Source organism: Poecilia reticulata, linkage group LG9 (genome assembly GCF_000633615.1).
Source record: "Poecilia reticulata strain Guanapo linkage group LG9, Guppy_female_1.0+MT, whole genome shotgun sequence".
Lineage (NCBI taxonomy): Eukaryota > Metazoa > Chordata > Actinopteri > Cyprinodontiformes > Poeciliidae > Poecilia > Poecilia reticulata.
This window is the reverse complement of record NC_024339.1, coordinates 17,798,174-17,819,933: the sequence shown is the minus strand read 5'-3', so window position 1 is coordinate 17,819,933 and position 21,760 is coordinate 17,798,174. Positions and strand designations below refer to the sequence as shown.

The window sequence follows — 21,760 nt, the reverse complement described above, 5'->3', positions numbered from 1 at the left end:
AAAGATGGAGAGACATCTAATGCCAATGCTTTGGAAAGCAGGTTAGAAGACATGAGATTATAGACTACTTGAAATACAAAGACTTTTAAAACAAAAATAAAATTTATTTTGTTCATTAGGTGACTTTATTCGGATAGTTTTATGAAATATGTTTTAGTAAATGCCAAACTTTTTCACTTGAAGTATAATCACTCTTCTTTCATGAACATTCTAGTCTCCTACCCTAGAAAAGCTGTGGGTTGAGCTGAAAAGTTGAGAGCAAAAGAGAGGATGTATTAGGATGATCTACAGAGGTTGCATGAAGACCAATAGTTAGAGATTCCTCCCTTTGTTAGTTCCAGACCATCAAAAATAACAGCTGTAAGGACTAAGTGCTGCTGTAAACTGGTTGTACTTAAATGCAAAAAATATATTCTAATGAGTTAGTATTTCATTTGGAAAATGTATTGTTTATTTATTCTATCAGTGTTGAGCTCTCTCTGAAACCAGTTGAACACGATACAGATGCACGATACGTTATCAGCAGGTATGCACACGAGTAGGGTTAAGGGTTAAGCTATTGATAAATAAAGAATTGCATCAAATGTATATTTTAGGATGTAAAATTAGATATGTGAACTGGAAATCTTGACTGCTTAGAGGTTTAACTTTCTACTTGTATTTTGACTGAATTCATGCATGTAATCTTTGCAGTAATACCTGACCTCTCAAGGAGTTTAAATTAAAACATACTGTATTTAAAGAAGATTTACTATTTAAATTTTAAATAAATTAAGGAATTCTGACCCATGACGTAAAGTTGCTTCATAATGACTTTCTATGATGCATCATTAGAGTTAAAAGCTCTTCAGAGTCCTCCTCTTTAATAAAACACTTAAAAGGTAGTACCTGTATGAGCAATGTTTAAAATGAGCAGATGTCTGTTAGTCAATTAATAAATTATGCCTGTATATTTATAATTTATCATAATAAAATGGCAAGCTGTCAGGCTGTTTTGGAGTACAGAGACAGACATCTTTGTGTATTTGTTACTAATGCAAATACATTTATCTTCATGACTGCAGTTGCCTCATACTTGAGAAAGCATTGTACTCATTGGCCTAATATATGATGTGCTTGCTTACCAGAAAAGCCACTACTGTGTACACTGAAAGTAGTTCCTAATTGATTCAGGACATTTAAGTTCTTCTTTTTGCGGTTTGGTTGTTTTTCCAAGAAGGACCAGACAACCACTGAAAGCCTGCAACAAATTGAGATGCATTAACAGGAAGCAAATGTTTGAGAGGATTATTTCCTTCTGTGAGAGAAGAAATTGACCCATATTGATCACTTTTACATATATGCATTAATGTAAAGCATACATAATTGTTTTATTTTCTATATAGCCACTATCCATGTTTGGTGCAATGCTCTGTGTGTGGCTACTTTGATCATAAAATAGAGTTTGCTGTTTTAAGCTTGAACATCAAAGAAACAACAAAAACACCCACATGTTCATTATTTAACACTAATGGTTTTAAATGAATGTTTTAAATGTCTGCTCAGTTTTTATTCAGAGATTATTATTTCCAAGTTGAAGGTTGGAAAAATGTCTTACAAATACTGATCTCAGAGTTCACAATAGGACAAAGCGTAGTGATTGATTACTGCTGTTTGAAATAGTTCACAATTTAAATTCAAACAATTCCAGAATCTTTTAGTTGCTTGAATGGCTAATAGTAGTTAGTTGTTTAGCTTTTCAGCTTTTCATCCATGTCTTGAAAATCTTACATGCTTAAACTGGATGCAACTGGACCTCTCTGGTTTCTAGAAGACGTCACAATTCTCACACAAAGAATTCAGTTCTAAACATGGGTTGAAACCATCAGACACATAATTTATGGTCAGAACAGTTACACTGTTCAAGAGCATTAAGATCAAAAGAGTCCCTGTGCCATATCCTCCATTCAATAACATTTTTGGGTCATTGTCACTAGAGGATCCAAATGTGTCACCTAATGCTGCCAATGTGTGAATGGTTTTGGTCACATATACTTTAAGGTGTGAATAGTGTTGAACTTAAAAAAGATGCATGTTCGTTTAAGTGAGAAGAGATCAGAAAAATACTTCTCTCCATTGCAAATTTAATGAGGACTCAGGGCGGGCTAACTACAGGTCTCTCATTGTTCATCATTGTTCTACATAGTTGCTGACGTATGAGGATTTGTTAGTTTCATTCTATGAAATCCACAGCGATAAAACACTATAGTCTGCGCGTGTGTGTGGTTGCTGCTTCTGCTGCTGTGTGTGAGTGTTATCAGAGAAGCAAAGCTTCTAGCCGTGGGGTAAAGAACAAGCATCTATTATTCTGGGGCAGAAACTTTGTTGACGTACAATCCAGCTATATTAATTCTCTCTCCATAACTTTCTCCGACTTGGATAGACACCACAACCTCTGGATTAATACTCACAATATTCTGTGAGATTATCACAGCAACACTTTCCCTAAACAATATTCACACCCTCCTAAAAAGATAACTCTTAACAACAGGCTCACCTTAACAACAGGTGTAAGTTGCCTGGGGATACAAGTTAAGGCTTCACCGCAAGCAGACTGGAGAAGATTCTCTGTCATCCAGGACATGGTGATCTTTACAGAATTACAGTAAGTAGAAGGCAACTGGATTTTTTCCTCTTGTTTCCTGAAGATGTTTAGGACACATGAGTAAGCTTAGCTTAACATTTTGATCATTGTAGCTAAATAATCCAAAAGGGTTTCTGATGATACCATGTGAATTGTGAGATGTGATTTGTTGTAAATACACCTGGAGAGAGAAGTCAAGGCTGCAGAATGGTACTTCTCCATGTGTGTAGAACTGCCACACACCTGTCACACTCAAAGTTAGAACCTCCCCAAAATCTACCAAAATCCCTCCATTCAGTTTTCCGTTATTATGCTTGTACTGTACAGTCAACGAGCCAGATACTTTTCTTCCTAAGATGATTCCAACATCTGGTTCGGGATTTGAGGAACGCAAGGAAGCCTTACCCAGTGTTATGGGTATGCATGTGTGTGGTAACCCATGCGTCACTGAGAAGAGTCCACAGGAAGCAATATTAGGTTTTTGGGAATCAGAGTTAGGACCTGAAAAAAATATCACAAGAGATACAAATGTAATGGTAATAATTTGGTTTTATTGGCCTCCCTCATTATATTTCAGATAGATAGGGTTAGGGGTTATGCAATAAAATAAAAAATCAGCCTTGAGGTTGCTTGGCGAGTTCCAACTTTCCGAGTCAGAATTTAAGTATTACCAAACCTTCTCACTGCTTTTTTGATTTGGAACTTGGGAAATTCAACTTTTGAATGTAAAGATAGTATACAGTAACTCTCACCTACTCTTACATGGGTTTTATGTCACCATATTTTTGAAGATTTTTGATTACTCCTGTTGCTTCTGCACATTTTCATCTCCCTTTTTCCTTCCACTCAACCTTCCATTAATGCATCCGGATCAAGCAACCTGTGAGCAATCAGTCTGTGCAGCCATGTGCATCTGTTCAATGCCCTCCCTATGGAGGGCGTAACTCTATGACATTTGATGATATTCCAAATTACAGAGTTGCACCTGTAGATCACAGCACAAAAAGTACATGTCGGCTCAGTTTAAAAGTTTATAGTGATCAAGTTCAGTCCTCACAGAGCTCGCAGCGTTTTTGATAGGACAATAATCTTCATTTTCAAGGTTTGCTAAAGTCTGGTTAACGGGCCCTATTAGTATTCCCGTCCCACGGGTGCGCAGTGTTGCCAACCACAGAGCCACGTCAGGCCTGTAGCAAGTGCTCATCTTCGTTCTGCCTCTCCAAGGTTAGAGATAGGCCCGCCCGACTGGCAGGAAGCACTCAAAGAAGAAGAAGAAGAAGAAGAAGAAAAAAAAGACACTCGGAGCCGGACTGGAACTCCGACGCCAGGGATCAGTTTCATATTTTCTCCTACACAGAAGCTCAAAGTGTAGGCTGCGACTTCTATTCTCAGCGCACGCAGACGGCGTTATTTGGTCCGCATAGAACAGAAGAAAAAAATATTTTTTAATCGCCCGGTGCTTGATGGAAACGCGCAATCATAAAAAATGGTTGCATTTGGAGACCATCCGTGAATGCGATCTGACATCTGTGCGTCAGAAAGGACGCTTCTGCAAACTGGACTCCTAGCCGGGTGTGAAGAGTCCTCGTTATACACCTTTATAGCGGCGCGGGAGTGAAGGTGACTTGAGCCCCGACGCAGTCAAGGCAATGCGGAGAGGAGCCACAGGCGCTCATCCTCTACTTTTCCTGCGCCCTTAGGCTCGTCTGGGATTTCCCCCCCCCCCCTCCCTCCCTTACAATAAATAAAGGTAGCGACAAAGAGCAATAAGAATAAATCGAGCTTCAGTTGTCGAAGGTGAACTGAGTCTATAAGGAGAGAATAAGGTGACTAAGGTAAAGGGTGCATGGTGGTGAGGTAGAAGGGGAACAGCGGTGGAGGAGTTTTTAATCATTAGAAATATTTGTGGCTCGAGTCGGACAGAATCGTTCCGTTTTGGGGCTGTTTTAATCGTGGATGTGTATGCATGAGTTCTGCATCGAATGGGCGCAAAAACCGCCCCAGATCCGCCGGGAACATCTTCCAGATCGGCAAGCCTCCGTGCCGAGACCCGCAGCGGAGGGAGAGCACCGAGAGTACCCGCAAAGCCCAGCGCGCCGTGGCCGACTGCAGAATGGTAGGTCTGCGGCACGTCAGTGTCTGAGAGCCGCCTCTGATTTCAAAAAAAAAAAAAAAAAAGAAGAGTGCCAAGATTTCTTTTGCTGTTTGACAATTGAATATCCTGCGCATCTAGCACGCAAAAATGAGTGACTTTGCCCAGGTCTGCCTAAAAATAGCCGTATGCATTTACACTTAAGCCAAACAGAACACCTCGGCGTGCAGACGGACTGTGTGATTTGCATTTAGAGTGTGGAAAAGAGATAGGTGCTTATGATTTGGAGCTGATTTGATGAGAATTTTAAAGAAATGATTGAATTACATGAACATATGAGCAGATGTTCATAATCATGGCACATCTGCCTTGTGTTTTAACAGAAATGATCAAGCCTTTGCCATACATCACCGATCGTCATGCAGTCTTCTCGTTTTCAGGCAGGATGTACAACACGAGCAAAAATACCTGTGCCCCAATACGCTCACCAATCTTATTTATTCAGGCAACCAAATTAAATAAAACACGAGTTCACCCCCCAAAAATATATATTATATATGGGTTCACTCACTCTTGTCTATATAGGCTGTTCTAATGGCGATGCTTCACAAATCTTCAGTCACGTTTTCCTGACTTTGTAACTGCAGATGTACAAGTCTGCACATTTTTTTCGTTTGCATACTGCAGCTCCCCTTGCTGGGTTTAGTTGCTCTTCGTTTTCCACCGCTGCTCGCGTTTAACATCTCAGACTTTTCTGCTGCAGTAACAGGACAGGAGCACAAGTTTTCTCAAGGAGGTGCTGGTCCATGAGTCAGTTTTGCTGCCCCACTCCCACAATGTTATAGTGTTGATGCAGATTTCAGATTAATAGTAACGAACACATTACCTTCAAGGTTTATACTATCCAAACAACACAGTTTTTTTCTGAAATAACCTCTTGTTGAAAGGTTTTTTTTTTTTAAATCACAATATAATTTCCTAGCATGTCTGCACCCATATACAAAAAAGCGACCAAAATCTTGTAGTAACTATGCCAGACCTGAATGCAGTGCTGTAACATGGTCATGAAAATAGATGTTTATAAAAAACAAGGAGCAGAGGAGCATTTGCTTATAGGTGCTGTTGTTTTACATCTGTACTTGGGGTGGAGCGTATGGCTAAATGTGGGGTCACAATGTCATATTTTTCAAATTGTTGCATATTGGAATAAAAATCCACCAATGCAAATCACGCAAACTTAAGCTTGCTTTTTAAAACTTCTTTTGGAAATTTATAAAATAACCGTCCATCCATCGCATCGTCTATCCATTTTAGGGTTGGAGATGCGAGGTGGCTGCCTGTAATTGGGAGGATGCAGCAAAGGTCCCCAATCCTGTTTTAGGGGTTTCCCTGCTACTGCACACCTAGCTTAAACAAATTGTTGATTAACAGGCTTCTGTAACAATTGCAGGCATACAAAAAAAGTAATTTGAGTCAGCTGTGCTGGAGTGGAGAGGCATTTAAAACATGCTGACAGTGGGCCCTGAGGACCAGGGTTGAGGTTCACTGGCATACATCACGAATAGGACAATGCAGAGATCAACTTAGCAAACAACTATGCACTCTTTCCTTTAATTCCTTCATAAAACGATTTGCCTGTCTGGATGGAGGGGTTTTGTGGTATGGGAAGTGTCCCCCCTGGCACCACCTTAGTGTGTTAGGAGATCACAGTCAAGGAAATATTTTTTGTCACCATTCTGATGTGCTGCTGTTTAATGTGTCACTTGACGCTCAGATTAATTTTCGTGATCCTTTTTGTCTCAATTTAACTCAGATCGTCCAAGAATTCAACACACTTGTGGCTTTGTACCGTGAACTGGTCATCTCCATCGGTGAAATCACTGTTGACTGTCCTACTTTGCGGGCCGACATGCTGAAGACCCGAACCAAAGGCTGCGAAATGGCCAGGGCAGCACACCAGAGTCTCTCCTTGATTTCAGGGTGAGTTTTCTGTCCATGGTGCTGAAAACGATCACGACGCGCCACACTGTCAGAATTTGGAAAGTGGTTTACTTTTTTTTCTTCAAAACAAACCCCTTGTTTGCACAAGCGTCAAGATTGTTGGCCGGCTTGTTTCGTTTACCTCAGCCTCTGTAACAGAGACAGGATAAGGCATAACTGAACTAAGCAGCTGCTTTTGGGTCCCTCTGGCCTGTAGATGTGCTAGACATCTCACACTGACTACAGATATGAAAACATCAAATTTATTGTCATGTTTTCTAAAAACTAAACACACATATAAAAGCAGTTTAAAAATTTTAGGATAAAAATTTCAGAAGACAGGTAGAGCCTGTAGTTGCCAGCTGAAGATAAATTCTGTTTCTAGTTTGCAAACTGTATTTTTAAAACTGCACTACCTTAATGTACATAAGAGAAGGAGCTTCTTTATTTTACACACTATGGCTGTCTCTGTTTTCCATGCAAAAGTGTTTCTCAAATTGTTAATCACCCATTCATGTGAGCCAGGTGTGCAGCAACAAAAACATCCAAAACATGCAGGACTGAGGATCAGGGTTGGGGACTTCTACTTTAGACCACAATAACAGTAAGATGAAAAATAATTGCAGTTTAAAAAAAAAACAGACTGTAATTATTTCATTGATTGATTTATGAGGGGCTGTAAACATCCAATTAAGCATAACAATAAATGAATGTTTAAAAAGGCAACACAAAAAAACAAAATGTTTAAAAGGTTTGTGCTTAATAGCCTATCTGAGTAAATGCATCTTTAATTAGCTTTTGAAAAGCCCTGGTTCAGCAGTAGCACAAAAATCAAAAAAGAAAGTTAATTTCTGGTCATGGGTGCCACCATCCCATAGTGTAAGCTCAGTCCTTGGGACATCCAACAAAAGATGTCCGAATGACCTGAAGGATATGCCACTCAAACAAACTCTTAAAAGTCCAGTTAAATAAGGTCTGAGGCCATTAATAGATAAAAAAATAAATGAATAAAAATCTAACTTTAATATCAGTTGTAAAACTAATACAAGGCCTGTGTAAAGAATAAAAAAGAGTAATAATATACACGTGTTGGGACGTCTTAGCTAAAAGATGGGTGGCAAACAAAAACATTTTGTTATAAAGTTAATTTTCCTCCCGACTTAATATTAAACCACAAAATTTAAGGCTGTTGACACACAAATAATCAAGCTTGTAAAAACTAAAACAAAAATGTATTGCTCCTGTGTTGGGATGATGGGCTTTAGTGGAAACGAAGCCCTGACTTAAATTCTGGTCAGGACCCAGGACAATCTTGAGCCGCCTCTGCTCTATAAACATGCAAGCAGTAGCCCACTCCATTAAACATACTGAGTTTGAGGGATAAACAAAACATGAGATCAGCTTTTAAAAATCATCTGTAATTTGCAAGCGGAAGAGCTTTTCCAGGAAACGATCACCACACCACGCTGTAACCGATCACTTCCATTTAGCTGTGGCTAATGCACAAAGTGGAGTGGCAGTGGGATGCTTCGCTCGATGAATATTTGAGAAGATATTATCAATGGTGTAAATCCAATGATTTTTTTTTTCGCCCCATGCTTTTAATACATTTTATGCTTAGTTCTGTCTTAATTTTATTGGCTGTTTCTTTGTTCTGTGATTTCTCTAAGGAATGGCTTTGCTTATTTTCCTCGCTCCTAAGTGGTCATTATAATACAATACTTTGGTATCTTTTTTTTTTCTAAAATTATCATGGATGCAGTATAGGAAACATCCATGCTAAGTGGTTACAGTTTAAATTAGTTTCCTCTTTGTTGGCTCAGAGTACATTTTTATTATACATGTACACTTTAAAACAAATCTGGAGAAATAGTCGCAACAGAAAGCTGAAAAGACCTAGTTTGACGAGAGGTTCCCTTCAATACTTGTGCCAGTGGATGAGGGGGATTTTAAGATCCTCTGAGGGGTAAGATGCCAGCTGCCTTGGCACCATCAAACTTACTTAAACAACAATTGGAAAGATTGCAGCCAGTAGTGGGTGAGAGGAGAGGATGTCTGTAGTTCAATGTCGTTGCCAATGCCCATTGAATGCTGGAAAGACCCCAGTATTAAGTTTATTGTTCTAATACAGCCCATATCCTTGCCTGCCTGTGATTGGCAGACTATTAGGTCTGTAAAATCCCTTAATGAGCTTGCACTATAATTAGCATTTTACTAGAGAAATATAAATTTAGCTTGTTTGATTCTTAGATCATTACATTTCTCATCTTTCAATATTTCTAAAACCTTTCATTAACGGGTTTGGTGCTTTAGCTTTACGAATGCTGACATATTTAGCCATTGATTGTTACTAATCTTGGTTTAATATCACCTTTTTTGGAGGCTATACTTACTGCTTTATGTTACAGAATACCATAGAGTTCCCATAAACATATTGATCCAAGACCTTTAAAATGGCATAACTGTCGGCTGTAGCCAATAATGTTCTTTTGCTTTCACTATTTGCCATTTCAGGCCAGAGGACGGGGAAATCCACCCTGAGATCTGCAGGCTTTTCATCCAGCTGCAGTGCTGTCTGGAGATGTACATCACAGAGATGCTGAAATCTGTCTGCCTGCTGGGATCCCTGCAGCTCCATAGAAAAGGTTAATGCACATAGACTGCATGGCGGTTTATGGGTAACATAAAATCAAGTTTAAAGAAAAAAAAAAAACTTGAAATGATTAACCATAAAGCATGAAGCAAATATATTATTTAGTATTTCAGAATGAATGGCTGTGTGCAGATCAGAGGATTTTGTAGCTTTATTTATGTTTGTACCAATTACCACCTTTAGCTTATGTTACATTAACTTAACTGAAGGTTTAGTTAGTTAACCTTTAACTTAGCCAGAAGTTAATAGAAGCTAAAGGTGATAAATGATAAGGGATCAGATTGCAGACTTTTGTTCATCGGCTTTCTCATTTTCAGATTTTTTACATTTTGGATATTAAATAAATTGTATCAAACTTATTGTCTTTGTGCTTTAGGTAAAGATTCATGTTGTCCTCCTGGAATCGACAGTAAGACTGAAGATTCTGACATCCCCATCCTGGAGGACACCTCTTCTTCACCCACTGATTGTCCTCAGCTCTGCTGGCTAGTGGCCACTGATATAGAAAACATTGAAAAGTAGGTTGAAAAATGTTTTCTGAGAACAACCTGAATGTTTTATGCTTTTTTACTCAGGTCTTCAGAGCTCTCCTAACATTTAGACACTAAAAGTAAAGAAATAATGCTCGAAAACATATACAAAGCAGCCCTGTGATCATTTTTGCTTAACTATTTAGTTTAAATGTGAATGAGAAACAGGTTTTCAAAGACATTATATAAAGTTGTTTTGTGGGAGACCTGTTTTACACAAGGAGCAAGCTGATAAAGTCTACCCTATGAAAAGTCTCATCGAAAAAATATATTAACTACTATTATAAATACTTCTTTTCAGTATTTATAATACTGCAAAGAAGTGGTTCATGCTCACTGGATCTTTTTTCAGAACTATCTCTAAAATCTTTGTCCAGTTATAGTCATAGAGAAATCAGCAGATGTTTTTATGGATGTTGAATATTCATTTTAACAATGTAGTCAAATCCACAGCTGATGAAGATACACAATAAAAACTGAAGAAAATCTTTTATTTAAAATGTTCAGTAAAATTGACTAAAATTGCAATTTCTGCCAACAAATTTTTAGTAGGTGTTCAAAACCTCAACTTGATGTGAATGAAGGAAACTGAAGAAAACTGGAGGCTATTTTAAGTTGGGTTGGGTCTCGAGAATTGAACAAAACATGAGTGTGGCTTCACTTTAATAAAAGAGCTGTCCAGTCTGGCCCATTCAGCATTTGCAGCCAAAATATATTGTACAAAGGAGAGAGAACGACCATAATGAGATAACGGAGACATGGTTTGGAATAATAGAGTGGTCTGTCTTTGAGGTACTGCATCAAACTTCCTTTGCTGCTGCTTCCTCCTCCGGCTTTGACTATCCAGCCTATAGCACAGGACTGCCTGACTCCATTCACAGTTTTGGACTCTGTGTTTTGAAGTTGTTTTTTTTTTGTTTGTTTGATTTTCTGCACCATCAGCAGGAGCTCAGTAACCTGCAGCATCAGAGACATATGTGTAAAAGTTCACCCCGGTGAAAAGAATTCAAAACATTTACTGTATTTTCAAGTACATGTGTGTGATATTTATAGAGTTGGAAGTAGTTCAAGGAAATAATTCCTAGTGAAGTTTATGAAAAGTAAAAATTGAGAAGTTGAGACTATTTTAACCAAACAAATGGTTATATGTAGCTCCTTTGAACCATGTTGACTTTTTTTACTCTGTCTCTAAACAGAATCGGAATTGAGAATAGTTTGGAACTGGAATCATAATTGGAACCAGAATCGTTCAAATTCAAACGCCGCTCAAACTCAATTTTAAGTTCCACATTTCAGTTACTCAAACTTTTGTATTTTTACAGGGACATGAGAGATATGAAGAATCTTCTAAGTAAACTCAGGGAGACAATGCCTTTACCACTGAAGAACCAAGGTAAGGGAAAGAGTACGCCTCATTTAAGGCATATGGACACCAAGTTTTATTCAGTAGAAAAGAAAAAGAAAAATGCTATCCATTTAATCTTGAAAAGTCCCAATATGTAAAGAAAGTTGGGATTTCCTTACCTACATTGTATACAAATGGTACATATGTATGCTATATACAAAACTGTATGGTGTGTAAATATATATTTACAGTATATATTGCATACAAAAATATGCCAAATACAACCATGGTATAGTTTGTGTGACTATATACCAGAGCATATCCATGATGCTGTGGGCTGCCTCACGAAATCCATGTCCTTAATTCTCAGTCATCTCAGTTCCCAGACATAAAGCCTGTAGTGAACCTACACAGTAAGTTTCAGAAAATAAAGCATAAGAGACGACTCAGGATTCATCACAATCTACAAAATATAACATTTCCACTTCAAGATTATGTAACTGTAATGAGATTTTTAACTTGTTTTTTTTTTTGAAGTTATAATACCTAGACATTTATGATCACTTCGACTATCTCCCATAAACTAATTAGTCTAGGTAACAATTAAATGTGTTTATGTTCATTTATTTTGCCTTTGTTTTTTCTCCAGATGACAGCAGCTTGCTGAACCTGACTCCCTACCCTCTTGTCCGACAGAGGAAAAGGCGTTTCTTTGGGCTCTGTTGTCTGGTAACCAGCTAAAGTCCCCACCTTCTAACATAGGAGGCGACAACAAAGACACCATCACCCACTGTCTGTCACCACTCGTGTCTCCCACCGATCTACTACTGCCACTTTCAAATGTATTCTCTTTTTTTTAAAGGCTGCCCATTTTATAATTTTATTTTGTAATACAAAGGAGAATTGTAACTGCAATGTAATAAAAATAAATCACCATAATCATATATTTTAAGATATTTTGCAGAAGCCTTTTTTCTTTTCTTTTTTTTAGTAAATAAATCAGCTGCTTGTCTAATTTGAAAAAAAAAGAAAAAAAAAAGAATGTGAGCTTACATGAAACAATGTCATTGTTTGATTAATACCACAGTCCCGAATGAGTGAAGTAAGGATTCATGTTTCAAAAAAAGGGAATTTAAATGTCTGTGTTGTCAGAAATAATGTGATATGACTAAAAGCGATTTGAAGAATTAAAGGCCACACTCCCGGAGATGGTGGGTCGCCTTTGTCGAATATTAGATGACAGGTTTGTGCAGAAAAGTTGTTGTGTATTACAGTCTCTGTTTTCTGTTCCTTGCTGTTTTTGTTCTTACTGTACTTAATTTAGTCTTCCATAAACCAAGAACCTGTACTCAACTTAAACTATCCAGCTTCAAAATGGAATATATGAGACATTATTCAAAGAAAAACTTCTTTGCACACAATATCTATCTATAAAGACGTTAGACTTGTACATACACATACTCTTTACGCAAGGCTCTTAATTATTTTCAAAGCTGGAGGTGGTTAGCATAGAGAAGCTGTGTTGGGGTAGTAAATGAGGGAGGATCTTGTACTAACTGAGGTATAATGGAAAAGGAGAATGTGATAATAAAAGCTGTAATAGGTCATTTTACATTGTTAATAAAACTTTGTTATTGAAACCACTTAAATGGTGTGTCACACTTGTCTTACAAGTAATACATCAAAGTGTCCATAGGGTGGAGACAGAGAAACAAAATTGAAAGGGGTTTATTGTGAACACAAATACATGGACAGAATATATGTATCATATGTCATTTTGCTACAAAAGTAACTGCACATTTCTGTTGATATATACATAATGGCATCTGACTGATTAGATGCTGTCATGACCCTTAGGGTATTTTTTTATGTAATTGTGTTACTGGAAAATTCCTTTGTTTTGTTATGCATACTTATTTGCATTGTTTTAGTTTTTCTATCTGGACTTATTTTGCTCAGGTTCCTTGTTCACAGATGACATGCATCAGCGATCTGGAGAAAGCCAAGTAAATAATGCAGATAAGCTGAAGGCTGGACTTCCTTAATACTTTAACAGTGCCACAGACTGATGAAGTCCTCACAATGTTGCCTTGATGCAGTAGTTTTTACAGAAGAAGCCCAGACTAATTATTAAGTGCCTATGCTATGTGTATAGACACACTTTATTTTTATTTTCCTGAGAAAATTAATTTGACGCTTTAATTATATATGAGAGGGCAGAACTCTTGTTCTCTGACAAAGAAACCTCACTGAACCACATGTTCTAATTTATTGAATACGACTCCATATGTACATCATTTTTATGCGAGTCTGACTCAAGCAGGTACTGACACACATGGGCTCACAGCATGAGACGGCAGCGAGCCAGTGGAAGAAATAGACCGCCAGCAGGAGTGTGTTCTGCCAGCAGGGAGCTTCTACACTGTCAGATACAGTGAGCAAATCTCTTAAAATATATTTCAGTTTTAAATCCCAACAGTGGAGTTTACATGATAATTTTAAGGAACATTTTTACATTTTCTTTTCTCAGGTAAAGAATTAAAATTTCATATGACAGTCAGCTGTGTTTACAGAACATGCAGATCAAAATGCAATGTTGCCACTACATTCAGAGTAGCTGCTTGAGACCGTTTAATGCATTCTGATCAGGAGTCTTTAAAAGTGTCAATTAGTGAGGAATAAACCATACACAAAAAACGCTTCACGACAGGGAATTGAAAGCACTTTAAACAATGTAAGTTAAATATTTTATTGAACAAAACAAAAAAGGAAATAGAACAAAATAAAGAAGAAATAAGAAGATACAGTTGTCAGTTTTCCCTCTGACCCTTTAAGCTTTTGCAATGTTTCTAAACATGCTACATGCAGTATCTTGGTATATCTAAAAGGCATTTATGTGGGTTGAAACATGAGGAAAAGAAACACGTGATGCAACAGTCACTTAACCACTGATGTGTAATATTTAAACAGAAACATCTGGGCTTCTGCTTAGGCTGCTGCCCACATGAACTGATCCCAGATTAAGTACACAGTGCATTGATTGATCCAACATGTGGATCATCCATCCATCCATTCAGTTACAGTGAGCAGTTATAGTGATACATGGATGGATGTTCAGGAGCAATTTCATGCATTTGCCTTGTTGAAACGATTGGAAGTTAATAAATTTTATTTCTGAGCCAACCCTTCCACAGTATGAAACTGTGATCAAATGCCGCTGAAGCACAAGGCAGATAAACAATAGCATGAGTGGGAGGTATTAGGAAGCACATGGCTGGATACTGACAACCGTCACCTTCTCCCCTTTGCATCGTCGAAGTCCTGCTTCACACTCGCTCATGGTTTGTGGTGCAACCGTTGCATCCTCACCAACACGAATGCACACGCTTTCTCCTGGACTCAAGCAGTCTGCAGAGTCTTTACAGCGACACTGATTGGTTTGGGCTGACAAAATAGTGTGAGAATAGAAAGGGATGATTGATGAAAACCTAAAAATACCAGAGATGATTTTCAATTGTTTGTGATCTTCTATGTTCTCACCGTCACAGTTTTCCCACATGTGACATCTGGTGCAGTCTGTGGTGCTGAGCTGTGGCCACTTGCAGTTGCTGTCGTCTGCTATCTCAAGGTTTTTCCCAATACATTTGATTGCCTGAATCTTGCACACAGTCAAGAGAACAAACTGTCCGTCTAATGGACTTATGGCACACAACTCCAGCGAAGAACTGACAAAAATAAAATGAAGAAAAATAATATACATCAAATTAAGCCAGCTAGCAAGCAAAATGCTAGATGATCACAGTGGTGGTTAGATCAGCAAATATACCTGCACTCAGGAGGCATTCTGCACACACATTTTCCTCTAAATGACTTCTGCCATTGTTTGCATTGTGCTGGGGAAGCAGTGGGCTTCTGGCTTCTTTCAGCTGTGGGATACATTTTTTCCCCCCATTAACAGTAAAGAACAAAAATAAGTAAAAAGCACTACTATACTTTAAATTGTAGTAAAGTATCACGTCTCAGCAATCTACCATCGTTTTGAATACGGTGCCAATAATAGGTATTCACCCTATTGGCTGTTTTGGCTGTCTTGATATGAGTTTTCTTTAACGGTGGCTTTTTCATCACATAAAGCCCATAAAGCTTTGACTGGTGAAGAACCTGGACAACAGTTGCATGCACAGATGAGATAAAATTAAACAATACCTTGGATGCATCTGGTTTGAGCTGGGTCTGGAGAAAAATTCAAACTGGAATCACAAGTAGCCGTAGTTTCACCATCTAATGAATGACCCTGTGGACAGGACAAGCTAACGGAGTCTCCCAGATGATAAGCCTCCTGTAGAGGAGATGCTACGACATCCTCAGCAAGTGGAGGAAGCTTACACACTGAAACTAGGAGGGGAAAAACAAACATACAACCATTAGTTAACTATGATACTGTACTTCACATTTATTACAAATATAGCTACCTGCGCAGAGCCCAGGGTTTGCAGACCAGGTTTGATCAGCATTGCATTGGAGGATGCTGATACCAACAAGATAAAATCCGGCGGTGCAGCTATATTCCACTCTGTTACCCACATAGTAGTTGTCCTTGGGATCCTGTGCAATGTGATTGGAGAACTCTGGTTATAAGCTTACTTAGTTAATCCATGTTGGAGCAATTAACAGAAGCTGTCCGGCAAAGACTCCAGTTGGGCCAAAATGTTTGTTTCAATCAACAAAATGTAAAAAGGGAGACAGCACCTGCAGAGGATTACAGATTAAATTTTTCTGAACTGTAATGCAATAGTTTTCAAGCCTACACATGACATTGGTTCAATGACGCATCCAACTTGAACTTAGTAGATTAAGGGTTAGATTCGATGCGGACAGCACTACAAGATTTGCTCGAGTTCCACTTTTCCTTTGCTCCTCGTTGTAAAGTAATTTAGCTTCATCTTTACCAGGATGTAGCCGTTGACTAGATTGGGTGGAGTCACACACTTCTGAAGTTCTGGGAGAGTTTGATCAAAGCACTGAGGCTCCATGGTTCTGTGGAAATGTTAAAATTAAAATCTGCATTCAACAAAATATTGTCTCCCTAAAAGGTTAGCTTATTACAATCATTTAATGAACGTCTAAAAATACATGAATTCATATTGCACATTGTAACTAGTGTTTGCTCTGACTGTAAGTACTGCAGGTCCTCCTGTTCTTCACAGCCAGCGGTCTCAGTTGATTCTCCGATACAGTGATGGCCGCCGTTCTGAGGGGAAGGGTTAGAGCAAGAGCGACTACGCGAACTTCGACCCCCAGAACACAAAGACCAGGCAGACCAACAGGACCAACTACCATGGATCACACCTTCATTTAAAGGGTGCAAGAGAAAAATGAAAGCATTTATAGTATTTCATTTTAGAAGCAATTGTAAAATAGTAAATTAAATTGTATGAAAAGCAAACAGCCACCTGGTTGGCCCTCTGCCTCAACTCCTTGCTCACAAGCCAGCCCTGATGTGCCAGTTTTGCAGATGCATTTGCATTTGTCTCCATCCATGACAGCCAGGCCATTATTTCTGCAGGGCTGGCAGTGGCAGGGATGGCTCTCATACAGGTATTGTTCTATGGCTTTACGGAGGAAGAGTCTCTTAACTCCAGAACACTGAACTTCCTTAACCAGTTCTGAAAGAGGTCGAAGCTGTCAAAACAAAAGAGTTATAGGGTCAAACTAAAGAGAAAAGCCCTTTCTTCAAATAAGGTAGGACATTGTTTCCTTCACCTTTTGCTTTATGACCACAGGGAATGACCTGATTGAGTCAGCCCAATTTGAGTACAATTCCCAGTTCTTGTCTGCATCATCAAGCTGCATTTTCTCTAATGCTGCAATGTGTGTTGGACCTCCACCCTGCACTTCCACTTTTGCATTATTGTCAGATCTGCTGGTACCTGTTTCAAAACACCTTTATGGATAAGAAAAAGGCCATTTCTAGCATATTTAGATTTCTTTATGAGCTGGAAAGATTAACAAAGTCTTACCACTGTGCCATCTGTTTGAACCTCTAGATGTTGTGCAAACCACCCTTGTGATAGGGAAGAACAGAATCCAACGTTTTTTCCTTTCACATTCGTGATTGTCGAAGCTCTCACTCTCTTTAAAACAGACGCAAAGAGAGGGAAATGCAAATTACCTTTGAGGTAATTTAAACTACCTCTAATTTCTTCCAAAAAGTTTATTTTTCATTAATTTACAATTTTTTTCAGTCCAATTCCTGCAAAGGTTCATGACAGACTACTTAACTTCATTTGCTTCAGAAGAACATGGCAAATAAAAATTAAAAGAGGGCTTGAAAAGAAAATTATGCCAAAATAATTGAAGCTATTATAGATCCATAGTGGACGTCATATTCATGTTTTTAAAAAACGTAGCTTGATTCCACATTGCTGTAATGAGTGATCAGACGAAGTGTGATTACTTCAGACCAAAAGTCAATATAAATCAACTTAGTCACCTAAACAAATTGCAAGTGTTTTAACCCTGCCGCAAAATTACCATCAAGCAAAATTTCCATTAACATACTTTTAACTGGTCTCAGAGAAAAATTATAAATGTTTATTAAACTTTTTTTTTTTGTATTTAAAAATCCTTACTGATGCGATTTTCAGTTTCTTCATTGATTGAAACGATGGAGTTCAAGGAGCCCCCCATGCTTCCCTCAGATATGTAGTGTGTTCCAAACCTCTCCAAAATCTTCCTGTAGGCTGAGTAGTCGTAAACAGAGGGGAGCTTGGCCAGGGCCTTCCAAAACTCCTCGGATATTGGAAGGTACTTAGGAGAGTTGCTTTGGAACTGAGCTACCTCTATCTCATTCTTTAACACCACAATCCTTCTAGTCTATAGAGAAGGAAAACATTTAATGAACATCATTTTTAATCATGGGTTTAGTTTAGAGTTTTCAACAATATTTCCTGTTGAAAAGCAAAAATGCGAGTCCAACGTACTTGAGACGTGTCATGTTTATCATGGAAGTCATAATTACGATGTCCACTTGTTGTCCCGGATACTGTCTGTCTGCTGACAATATCTTTTGCATAGTGCCATTGGCTGGTAAACATCTCATCACTGAAATCCTTTTGGACTGTAACCTGAGAAAATAACAGGATTAAAGGTAGAAGGTTTGTACTTGTACAGCATTTATCAAGCACTTCACACTACATTCAGTCATTCATCCACACACTGATTATGGCAAGCTACAGGAGGCAGACAAAGTTGGAATTGAACCAGCAGCAACCCACCAATCGCGGGACAAACTCCTACCACCAATGCCACCATCGTCCCAACCAATGCCCTGATTCTTCTACTAACCAGGAAGTTGTACTGAATCGTGCTGAGGGGAAGCCGATAAATGGTTTTGTGGACATCACTAAAGACAGATCGACACTGGCCCCCAAAGCTCTTAGTGTTGATGACACTTCCTCTGCTCTTTCCAGTTACCACATCAAACCTACAGGGGAAAAATACATACATATATATGCTGATGTTCAAAGACAATTAGTGGGACTGGATTTTATTTAGGAATATTAGTGTAAATGCAACTTAATGTGCATGCATGATACACTTTTTAAAGATTATATTGGTAAATGGTTTTGTAAGTGGTCTCTGTGTTGGTCTATTGCGTAAAATCCTGACGTTTGTGGTTATAAAGTGACAAAATGTCCAAAAGGACAAAGCATGGGAATACATAGGCATGCTGTGCTTTTTCAGATGGTTAAATGCAAATGTGTCTCTGCAAAGGTTTCTCACTGACCCATTCCCAAGTAGCTCTACTTGAGGAGGGGGAACCGTATGTTCACACGCGATGAACTTTTGAACCGGACAGTCCCGCTCATCTAGTCCATCTTCTTCACAGTCCTGATCTCCGTTACACAGCAAAGACTTGCTAATGCACTTCCCTGCAGATCAAAGAAAAAAAACAATATTTAGAGGGTACTGTATTTTGTTTTGTATTTTATTTAAAGTCAAGTTTATTTGCAACCTGATCGACAACGAAATCTGTCTCCGCATCCATCATCCAATGGACAGGCTTGAGTGGTTTCACAGGGTCTGGTCTCAGTGCGGCCCCCATCACAGGGGTTCCCATCAAACTGAGCGTAGACAGCCATGGCTCGGCTTCTTGTCTATGATGCGAAATGACAAAAATCAACTTTATGAGTTGCAACCCTTTGCAGATGGGGGAACCAACTTAGCAAAAGTAGCCTATTTAAAACTTCTCCTAACCTGCAATTTGGTGCAGGGGTCACAAGCTGACCAACTTCCAAAAGGCCCCCACTGGCAGTGAACATGCTGCACACAGAACCTTACAAACATAATTAAAATCTAGTAATTCAGAACACTGAAGGTAAGTGGAAAAAAAAAAACCGGCAACACATCATGTTTGTATTTTTTATCACCATGGATTTGTAGTGAACAGTAGAATAAACTTACACTCTGGCCGAGAGCAGGGTCAGGAGCAGCAGCGAAACTGTTGCACAGAGTTGCACAATATTCTAACAAGAGAATCGTAAAAAAAAAAAAAAAAAATGAAAAGAATGCACATTCTTGTTAAGATCACATTAAAATGCTAAACATCTATGCTTATCAAGAACCGCCATCAAGAACTAAAAATTGTAGTAATACTTGCCTTCATGATGTTCGAAGCTGAGCAAACAGGAGGCATGTGTGAAGGCTTTCACATTGTGCAAGTACATTTAAGGGGAGTGTCACTGCTGGGAAGATGCCCCATGGAATTCAGTTTATTTCATAAGGAAGAGTATGTGGGGGTGGAAGAAAGGGGGAAGGATTGTTTCTGAAGAATGTGCGTGCTTCTTTGGATTTGATGAAAAAAAAATTTGGTGGCTTCTCCAGCCAAAGGGCTTGTGCAAGGATTCCTTCCAAATCCCGAGTTTACTCAGTAACATTATCTCACTACGGAAATCTGGAGTCGTTTAAATGAAGGTCTCTATGTTCTTGCAGGGTCTCTAGAAAACCAGTGTTTATTTTAACTTTCCCCTTTACATACAATAACTTCGAAAAATAAAACATCTGCCTAAAGAAAGATTTGTTTCCTTAGCAGATCCAAATAGTCCATAGGTAATCATCCTAAGTGTTTGATGGGGTTAAATTTTAAAAAGAGTTTTTGACTCTTCAAACTGAGCACCACTTAAACTGAATAACAGCTGAAAAACAGTTTCTTGTCTGTTCCCACTTTAGGGCTACAGTTCTCTACAGGTTTTTGAATTATAAAGTATAATAGCTCTCTAGGATGTTATTCACATGTAATTCAAATTTTTTTTCTCTATTACTCAGAATTTTGGGTGCTTGCAACATATTACACCATTAACCCATTTACTCCAACTGGCAACAATTGTAGCCAGACATTTTTTTTAACTTCTGGAAGCTCTAAAATAATTGTTTTGACTCTTGGCTGCTAATTGAACCAGTGAAAGCTGAAGAATGTTAATGTGTCAGCTTTTATCTTTACCACAAGTTAGGTTAATGTTTTGTATGTTATTGTTTTATTGTTATATTGAAGGTTTTTGTTGTTGCAGTTATTTTAAATTAAATTTGGCATTATATATATATATATTTTTATTTTTTTTTATTTTATTTTTTTTAAAGAAACTAACTTGCAAATATTGTATTGATAAATATCATTATTAGTTGCGATTTAGTTTAACAAACACTGGAGGGCAACAGAGGTCTGAAATGCTTTTCTTTTAGAGGTCAAAAAAATGTGCATTACTAAACTAAACGAAAACCTGTCTGTATTTTGCATAACTCAAAAAAAGATGACCCATTCTGTTGACATTTATAAATTATAAATTATAAAAGATAAATGCTTAATTATGTGACAACCAGTGGTATTTTTTTTTTTATCCAGCTTGGTATATTTGCCATATTTGTCTGTATTATCCTCAGTCGTCTCTAAATATGGCTACATTTGTGCATTCAGGGTGACACACTGTGCATATTCATCACACACTAGCTGGCAATACTCAGACCTAAATGGATTTTTATATTATTTATTTTTCTTTAGTGAGGCTACAGGAGAGGCGAGGTTGTCTTGCCTGGCACTTATTTTGGCTGCTCATCATTTTGACAAGTAACTCTCGGAGCCATTTTTTACGCTTTCAATTTTAGGATGTCATATCAATGTAAGGCTTGGTGTTAAAAATGTGCTGCAAAATCTCATAAATTGTACACTTTTGACAGAGTTTTGTTTACAATTTAGATATACAATTTGAGTTTTCAAATGGAAGAGAGAAAAAATAAGGGAAAGAGATTAAAACAAATGCAATGGGCACACATTGTAGTTTTTTTATTTTCTGCACAAAAATGTTAGGGTTATGTACTATTTATCTAAAATTAGTGATGCAGATTCACTAATGTTTTACAGCACAAAATTGATCCAGTTAATTAATGGAAATGTATATATTTATGTCCTAGCCCCAAAAATAAACTGTGTCTGTTGTTATGAAAATGATAGGCTTGGTCCTGCTGAAGGCATATATATATA

General features: G+C 38.1%; 2 protein-coding genes across 2 annotated transcripts; one reads left to right on the top strand and one right to left on the bottom strand.

The window, feature by feature from the left end:
• Nucleotides 1-3,646: 3,646 nt before the first annotated feature.
• rgs7bpa (regulator of G protein signaling 7 binding protein a) lies at nucleotides 3,647-12,872 on the top strand. Its single transcript, XM_008418335.2, has 6 exons — nucleotides 3,647-4,739; nucleotides 6,529-6,695; nucleotides 9,210-9,340; nucleotides 9,725-9,866; nucleotides 11,201-11,271; nucleotides 11,873-12,872. The coding sequence occupies exons 1-6, from the start codon at nucleotides 4,590-4,592 to the stop codon at nucleotides 11,962-11,964; spliced, it is 753 nt and encodes a 250-aa protein (XP_008416557.1). The 5' UTR covers nucleotides 3,647-4,589; the 3' UTR covers nucleotides 11,965-12,872.
• Nucleotides 12,873-13,937: 1,065 nt separating this feature from the next.
• On the bottom strand, nucleotides 13,938-19,985 carry c7a (complement component 7a). The gene is made up of 18 exons (XM_008418334.2): nucleotides 19,886-19,985; nucleotides 19,690-19,751; nucleotides 19,483-19,561; nucleotides 19,241-19,382; nucleotides 19,013-19,157; nucleotides 18,571-18,709; nucleotides 18,207-18,350; nucleotides 17,856-18,099; nucleotides 17,244-17,357; nucleotides 16,987-17,153; nucleotides 16,677-16,905; nucleotides 16,398-16,572; nucleotides 16,173-16,260; nucleotides 15,696-15,828; nucleotides 15,430-15,618; nucleotides 15,050-15,149; nucleotides 14,764-14,948; nucleotides 13,938-14,667 (listed from the first exon to the last, which is right to left on the bottom strand). The coding sequence occupies exons 1-18, from the start codon at nucleotides 19,919-19,921 to the stop codon at nucleotides 14,483-14,485; spliced, it is 2,556 nt and encodes an 851-aa protein (XP_008416556.1). The 5' UTR covers nucleotides 19,922-19,985; the 3' UTR covers nucleotides 13,938-14,482.
• Between the last annotated feature and the right edge of the window lie 1,775 nt (nucleotides 19,986-21,760).

Excerpts from the sequence above, each read along its gene's own strand:
- rgs7bpa (XM_008418335.2), top strand. The coding sequence starts at position 4,590 with ATGAGTTCTGCATCGAATGGGCGCAAAAACCGCCCCAGATCCGCCGGG. Across the intron at positions 6,696-9,209 it reads AGTCTCTCCTTGATTTCAGG|GCCAGAGGACGGGGAAATCC; the intron begins GTGAGTTTTCTG and ends TTGCCATTTCAG. Across the intron at positions 9,867-11,200 it reads GATATAGAAAACATTGAAAA|GGACATGAGAGATATGAAGA; the intron begins GTAGGTTGAAAA and ends GTATTTTTACAG.
- c7a (XM_008418334.2), bottom strand. The coding sequence starts at position 19,921 with ATGCCTCCTGTTTGCTCAGCTTCGAACATCATGAAG. Across the intron at positions 16,573-16,676 it reads TGAGGCAGAGGGCCAACCAG|GTGTGATCCATGGTAGTTGG; the intron begins GTGGCTGTTTGC and ends CTTTAAATGAAG. Across the intron at positions 15,619-15,695 it reads AAACCCTGGGCTCTGCGCAG|TTTCAGTGTGTAAGCTTCCT; the intron begins GTAGCTATATTT and ends TTCCCCTCCTAG.